Source organism: Penaeus chinensis, chromosome 11 (genome assembly GCF_019202785.1).
Source record: "Penaeus chinensis breed Huanghai No. 1 chromosome 11, ASM1920278v2, whole genome shotgun sequence".
In the NCBI taxonomy this organism is placed as follows: Eukaryota; Metazoa; Arthropoda; class Malacostraca; order Decapoda; family Penaeidae; genus Penaeus; species Penaeus chinensis.
Window position 1 is genome coordinate 29,860,168 of NC_061829.1, and position 7,500 is coordinate 29,867,667.

The 7,500-nt window shown below is 45.6% G+C and overlaps 1 protein-coding gene across 1 annotated transcript in view; it reads left to right on the forward strand.

The window, feature by feature from the left end:
- The first annotated feature begins 6,741 nt into the window (after nucleotides 1-6,741).
- LOC125030452 (aristaless-related homeobox protein-like) overlaps nucleotides 6,742-7,500 on the forward strand; it is a 13,373-nt gene continuing 12,614 nt past the window's right edge. The window contains exons 1-2 of the mRNA XM_047620489.1: nucleotides 6,742-6,912; nucleotides 7,082-7,249. Of these exons, the coding sequence (XP_047476445.1) occupies nucleotides 6,742-6,912; nucleotides 7,082-7,249 (339 nt within the window). The remainder of the gene's footprint in view (nucleotides 6,913-7,081; nucleotides 7,250-7,500) is intronic.

The following is a 7,500-nucleotide window of genomic DNA, read 5'->3' on the forward strand; positions in this document are numbered from 1 at the left end:
ATGATAATGATGTTAATGATAATGATGATAATAATAATAATGGTAGTAATAATAATAGTGGTAGTAATAATAATACTAGTAATGATAATAATAGTAATATTGATAGTGTTAATGATGAGGATGATGAGGATGAAGATAATAATAATAATACTGATAATAATAATAATAATAATAATAATAATAATAATAATAATAATAATAATAATAATAACAATAATAATAATATTAATAATAATGATAATAATAATAATAATAATAATAATAACAATAATAATAATAATAATAATGACAATAATAACGATAACAGTAATAATTATGATATTTACAATAATGTAAGAACATCAATAATAACAATAATGATAGTTCCAGTAATAAGGATATGATAGTAATAGAAATAATGACAACAGTCATGATAATAATAATAATGATAATAATAATAATATTAATAATGATAATAATAATAATAATAATAATAATTATTATTATTATTATAATAATAATAATAATAGTAATAATAATAATAATAATAATAATAATGATAATAATAATAATAATAATAATAATAATGATAATAATAATAATGGTAAAAATAATAATTAAACCAATAATAATAACAATAACAGTACAAATAACAAAAACAACATGCTAGAAACGTCGTAGTTACGTCGTCCGAAGCACATATCGAAACGGTGCATCTACCGAATTTATTATTACCTCGAATTTCCTTAGCGCTCACGTAAAACTCTTACGATATGTGACATGCCCTTTGTCTTTGTGACAGTGCAATCATTCGTGCAATGGCATTAAATAACCCCGCCCCTCGTGAACCGCCGCGTCGCGGGTGCCGGTCTCTGTGCCAGGGTCGTGGTCGGTTCTCCGTCGCCGAAGAGCCGCGGGCTGAGGACGGGGACGTTAACGCTTCTCGACGCGATTTGTATTCGGTCTGTGTGTCGCGAATTTAGTGGTGTTTTGTTAGAAGAGGTGTGGTTTGTAACCGGTTAAGAAATGAGAAAAGTACTTGCTTTTATTTCTTGTTTTATTGTGTGGGGGAAATAATTGATTGAAATTATGTTAAGCTGTGTTGATAGAATGGGAATTGATCCAGTGTCGCAGTTCTAAGGTACTGATGCTTTGGAAAGCCATTCTCTCTCTCTCTCTCTCTCTCTCTCTCTCTCTCTCTCTCTCTCTCTCTCTCTCTCTCTCTCTCTCTCTGTCTCTCTCTGTCATTTCTGTCTCCCCCTTCCTTTCTCTCTTTTCCATTCAGTTATTGTTCTGTGAGCATACAATGTCAACCCTGATAAAGCTCTTCTTTCTAAAAACGTTATATTTGAATGTACAGAGCATCATTGCCAACGTCCCTCGATGCGTTGCGATGTCGCCGTATCCCACGATGCGCTCTGCTTCCACATGTTCTCACTTACTTGTCCGCGCAGTCGGTCGTGGAGGTGTACAGGCCAGGACGAGGTATATTAACCAATAATCCCATGTTAATCCCTCCTGAGTGGGTTCCCGAGGTGGGCTGAGGGTGGGTTCCCAGGTACTAGAGCGGCCTCCCTCTGTATCCACGAGTGTCGAGTGCCTTTATTATATTTCATAACGACATGACTTTGAAACCCGCAGGTTACTCGGCCGTGCGGCGCCGGGGAGGGAAGGGCTCATTTTTGGCATTTTAATCATTTCGACTGCAGGGTCTGAGTGTAATTTGATTATCCATGGGCGGCTGGCTTCCAATCGTAGGAACCCGGGCATGGCGAGGCATCTGGGTGATTCGATAATTGAAGTACCGGCCGCATGTAACGAGTTATACCCGACTTCGGCTACTCGGAAACGGTGCTGAATTCGCTCATTTTACTTGTTTACTCTCTCCAAAACTACCCTGAATTATTAAAAAATCAGGTACTTAAAGTCAGTAAAGCAACACCCGGCTTCTCAGACTGCACGATTTGTTCGAAAACGCTGCACGGTGTCGAAATATTTACTATAAAGATTCGAACTGCAGTAGGTCACCGTGCTCCAGCCTGGACGCTTTATGTTTAAATCATGAAGTTCATAGCGTAGTCGATACATTCAGTGGATGTCTATAGTGGGGGAAGATGGGTTGGGCAGGTAATTGTAATACCTTTAGTGAGGATTACCCGCCAGATTATGTACTTCACATCCATACCTGTAAGTGCCCAGGGTGGATCAGGGATTGCGAGATGAGGAGGGGCGGGAGGGAGGGCAGCGAGAGAACACAAAGAAAGGGAGATCGACAATGCGCTTATGGAAAGAGCCAAATATACGATTATTCGAAACTTGCGTTCTTGCCCTATCGTTTCAAAGCAACGTTCTAAACGTATTTCATGAAATTAAACACGCACTATTACGACATTTCCTCATTTCGCCACAACCACTCTCATCCCAAGAGGATTACACCAAGAAAATCGCAAATTATTTTCAGCAGCACTAATCTTAAACTGCCCGCGTGATTGTTTCGCCCGACCTCTAATGGCCAGATTACCACCTATTGATTAGCTATAATTGGCACCACAAGCTCCGAGCCTGATCTAATTAGCGAGAAATTTATTGAGCGGGTGCAAGGCAGTCTCCCCTTTGTGCCGCTGGTCACTAAGGGCCAACCCATTATGCGCGGGAAAGCTTACGGAGCAGTTTTATCCACGAGGCTTAACATTATTGTTAACCGCGTATTGTACCGACTGCTCTCCGAAATGTTCTCAGAAACAGAATGCATAATGATATCAAAACATTAATGCTGAGCTTAATTTACTTCATGGGTAATTGGCATAACGAAGAGACCAGCATTAAAGCAATTGGAAGCCGAATGATAATAAAAGACAAATCGCTTCTATAAATACCCGCCTGATCCGCATAAGGAGGAGGTAATGCCGGTGTTTACCGCTTGCGCCGGAATCCTCGCGGTCGGGCGCCGAGGACGCCGGTTCGAATCCGCTTCGACACCGCGGGATTAGCCGCCGTGTCAAAACAGACAAGGCGGCAGTTTAAGAATGGGGATACAAGTAAGGGTAAATACGGTAGGCTGGTGACTGGAAGGCGGGGGGAATATTCACCTTGCTGCGCGAAATGTATATTTGACCAAAAGGTTGTCCGTGATGCCATTATGGAAGTAGGGGCTCGGGTCACGTTATTATGATTTGTGTACGGCCATTAATTAATGTATTCAGGTACAAGTAACAAAGACTAAAAAGGGGGAATCAAATGTTGTGTATATGCCTTCACGCATGTGAAGGCTGCTGCAGTGCATTAGCTGCACCCTTTGGTTGCATGCATTCTTGTTTAAAATATCACATTCCTGTTCCCTCGAGCGCACTATTTAAGCCCTGAAAGCATCCATTCAGAGCCTTAAATTAAGGCCGGCATGGCGCTGACGCTGAAAGAGCTCCGAGGCCGCGGCGTCCGAGGCCGCGGCGGCGCGGGCGGCGGAGCGTCATGCTCCCTCGACGCACCAATTACGGGTCACGTAAACAATTGCCGCTTGCATCCCGTCCCGGCTAAGCCTATCAACGCTCGTCGGCATTCAACTTTTCCGACAATTAGAGGCATTTTGTGAGGTTACCGCAGTATCACAAAAGTTTAATATGCAACACAGCGAGTTATTTTTGAGTTCAGTTGATGTCAAGTAATAAACTCGGTATTAATGAAAATTGTATTTGTACAAACACTCACTAAAGCGATCGGGGCCAGTTATGGAGAATTATAGGTCGGAGTTTTCCGTCAAAAGCAGTAATGCTTTATTCGAAATCAATTTTGATTAAATTTGGAAACCCAAAACCCAAGGGATTATTTTCATGATGATTTGAACTAACAATGAGCTTATCGTCAACAATTGAGTTTAACAATGGTTCCAGTGAAATCCCTAATTAATTGAAATTATCCCTACACAGACCAATTAGGGGCAGGTATTGTGATGGCTCCGCGTCCGCTCTCTGCCTCTGTGCTTGCCGCGATTGGCCGCCGAATGCTGGTCAAATGAGAAGTTATTGGCAGCCGGCAATGCAAGATAGGAAAAGTGCGAAACTTTGTGACCGCCGGTGATTGGGCGGCGGTGTCAACGGTCAGCGGAAAGCGAGGGCTGTGATTGGTGTTTGTCAAATTTGAATATTTTTTCTTGTGTTTTATTATTCAATTTCTATCTGCAATTGCTACAAAAATTAAGTTGAAAATGGTTATGCGCGACCCGGACTGAATCGAGTTACAAATGTAAATGGTTATTTAAATCCCATTAAAGTTCGTGCTTCGGTATAAATGGTTGGTTTGTCGGCGGTTGGACTCAGCCATTTTGCGACGCCTAAATAGAAAGTCGTGAATTTGTATCACATTTAAGTTCAGTTTACAATACTTTATAATGCGGTTTCTTCTGCATTGGCAACTGCTCCTCCGCCACAGATTGAAATACACTTTGTTTTTCTCAATGTAGAAAGCTTGCTGGAGTAAAATAGATCGAGACCATGCAGTTTAAACTCACAAACTGATTTGTCTGTTTTGTCCGAGCACAATCTCCCTTCTGCCAGGGAGCAGTTTTCCGTTCACCTTTTATCTGGTTCCTTTCAAAAATCATTTTCCCGTCCCTCCGCGTCCACTCCACCAGCCCGCCACCAAATTAACTCTAAATTGTCATAAATTGACTCAAAGTGACTCAATTTCAAGCGACCTCTCCACGTCTTCATCTCACTTCTTCAATTTGGAAGTCAATTCAAGCCAACAGAGGTGTGAAATGGCTTCAAAATTGTAATGAGTGTAATAGTGCGCGAATGGAATCAACCAATTTGTCATACTATTACCGCTCCCATTGTGAAGGGATTTAAATTAGAAGGGCAACCTGGCAGGTCATTCTCGTCTTAAGAAGGGAATAAGAATGTGGGTGAAATTGGGTACTTCTTTAGGTAAATTGAGGCTATTCAGGCGGGCTTATCCGCGCCCGGTCCTCGCGGAGGGTATTTGCGATTCATTATTTATTGTTGGAGTCGCGGCGCCACGAAATCGGCCCTTCAGCGGCAGCGGGAAATTTACACAAGACTTGTTTGAGCGAGATTAGAAAGTCTTTAGCAGTTTCTTGCGGAACAGTCATAGCAGCGGTGGGGGGGGGGGGCGAAAGGGGGGTCAGCTGGTCACGAGAGAGAGAGAGAGAGAGAGAGAGAGAGAGAGAGAGAGAGAGAGAGAGAGAGAGAGAGAGAGAGAGAGAGAGAGAGAGAGAGAGAGAGAGAGAACCTCGTTGTCGCCGGCTCTACGAAGTTAGGGCTGGAACTCGCCTGCAAGGGAGTGGGGAGTTGCGCCTTGCCGAGAGCCCGAAGAATGAAATTATATGAACGGCGTGTAATTCCTTCGACCGCCTGGGATTGCATCGATGAATATCGGAGTGGCGGGAGTGTGGAGTGTGTGGTCCGAGGGAGGTGTCATGGCGCGCTGGATAAAGGAGCAGGCAAGGACACGGAGGCTTGGATGCGCCGTGTTCACGCCTCCAACATGGCCGCTCGTCGGGGAGGCAATTGGTCATATCCGATCTGTGTGCGCTTGGCTTGGCCCATTGTGTGTGTGTGTGTGTGTGTGTGTGTGTGTGTGTGTGTGTGTGTGTGTGTGTGTGTGTGTGTGTGTGTGTGTGTGTGTGTGTGAGCGTAAGTACGTGTGTGTGTGTGTGAGCGTAAGTACGTGTGCGTGTGTGTGATATAGCGCATAGATTTTAGAAAAAGAAAAAAGTTTATTTCATCAAGTAAATATCTGTGCCTTCAAAGCAGCACAAAAACGCATGACTAATGAACCCTCCTCACTTGGCGTTATTGATGTCGATTTGATTAATTCCGCGGCGATTAAAAGTTGAGGTTGCAATATGCTCGCCATCATTACCGTCATCTTAATCATTTCATGCACGCGGGAATTTTCGATACACGTAGCTTTGCAGAACAATACAGTGGATGAATCACGAGCCGCTTGCGACCGTTCGATCAGCGAAAAGAATCCGCCTGTGAAAAGGGGTCACTCCTCCACTCCCTCATCCCCCTCCCCCTTCCCCTCCCCTTCCCCCTCCCCATTCCCCTTCCCCTTCCTCTCCCCTCCTCCTTTCCCTCCCCCTCCACACCAGGAAAGGCTCGCTGGTAAACTGGTGTTAAGAAGCCTAATGCTGAATAAGACGAGGATGATGAAGGCGATGTAACGCGACTCGTGACGAAGGTGTTACGGAGGGCGCAGGGAGGCGGGGGTGACGGCAGGAGCGCAACATGGTGGTGCACCGTTATTGTGGCAGCGACGTGGCTCGAGTGTCCCGTCGCACGTGTCGGGGGGACAGGAAACGCATCTGCTGTCGCTGCTCTGTGAAGAAGCAGCAGTGGTCGATGGCAAGATTAGTTCTAAGATACTGACCCGAAAGCACGGTGGTGTGGAGGCGGTGGTGGTGACTACGCCCGGCGGTGGTGGTGATGATGCAGTCGGCCGCTGTGCCCACCTTGTCGACACCTCTGGCCAGCTTAGCGTCACCCGACATCAACTTACGCTACGATGACCGCCAAATGGAGGATTACGTAGTGGGAGGGGGGAGGGGGCCGCCGCGGACCACCGGGCTCCACACTCTTTCCCCGCGCCCCTCTCTCCCCCCCCCCCCCCTCCTTGTCCTCCTCCTTGCTCGCGATCCAGCCTCATATCCCTATGCCAGAAAGAAAGGAAATGCTGTTTTGCAAGGACATGTATTACCCTTGCATCATTACGCTGTAACTACTTCCTTAGCTTAGCACTATGTTCTTCGCGTTAAAATCAAAGCCACTAATGTTTGCCGTTGCTGTTGCAGAGTCTGGTATGAGCGTGGGAAGCCCCGAGGTGTCCCCCCGGGGGGAGGGAGACCCAGCTACCTCCCCTGGGTGCCCGGATCATCACGCTGACCCCTTCGACCCCGACAAGCCACGTAAGGTAAGGCGCTCTTCCCTCTCTTGTCTCAATCTTTTTATTCGAAATGATTTGACTAAGATAACTCTCAAATGCACCTTTTCGTAGATTACAAAATAATGTACGTCATAGGTGTTGAACGGGCCGTCACGAGCACATAGGCCTATAAGTATCTCCTTTCTTTCTCTTGAAGCTGACGTGCCCTGGTGCTCCTCGCCCGCAGGTCCGGCGGTCCCGCACTACCTTCACCACGTACCAGCTGCACCAGCTGGAGCGGGCCTTCGAGAAAACGCAGTACCCCGACGTGTTTACCCGCGAGGAGCTGGCCATGAGGCTGGACCTGTCGGAGGCGCGCGTGCAGGTTAGTATTTCGAGCGCATTCCTGCCTTGGGCATACCGCCCACTTTCTGTTTCCAAACTATTTTCTCCTTTTTTCTTTCTTAGGAAATTGCATTGTCCCGTTGCACAAAGGCCCACCGGCTTTATGGTGAAATTGACTTAGCGATGTTTTGTTTTAAATATATATCTCCGTCCGAGGCCGAAAGCCCCGCATGAGACGAGCAATAGGCAGACAGCAGAAGGAGGAGCTCGTACTGTTCACTTTGGCGCACA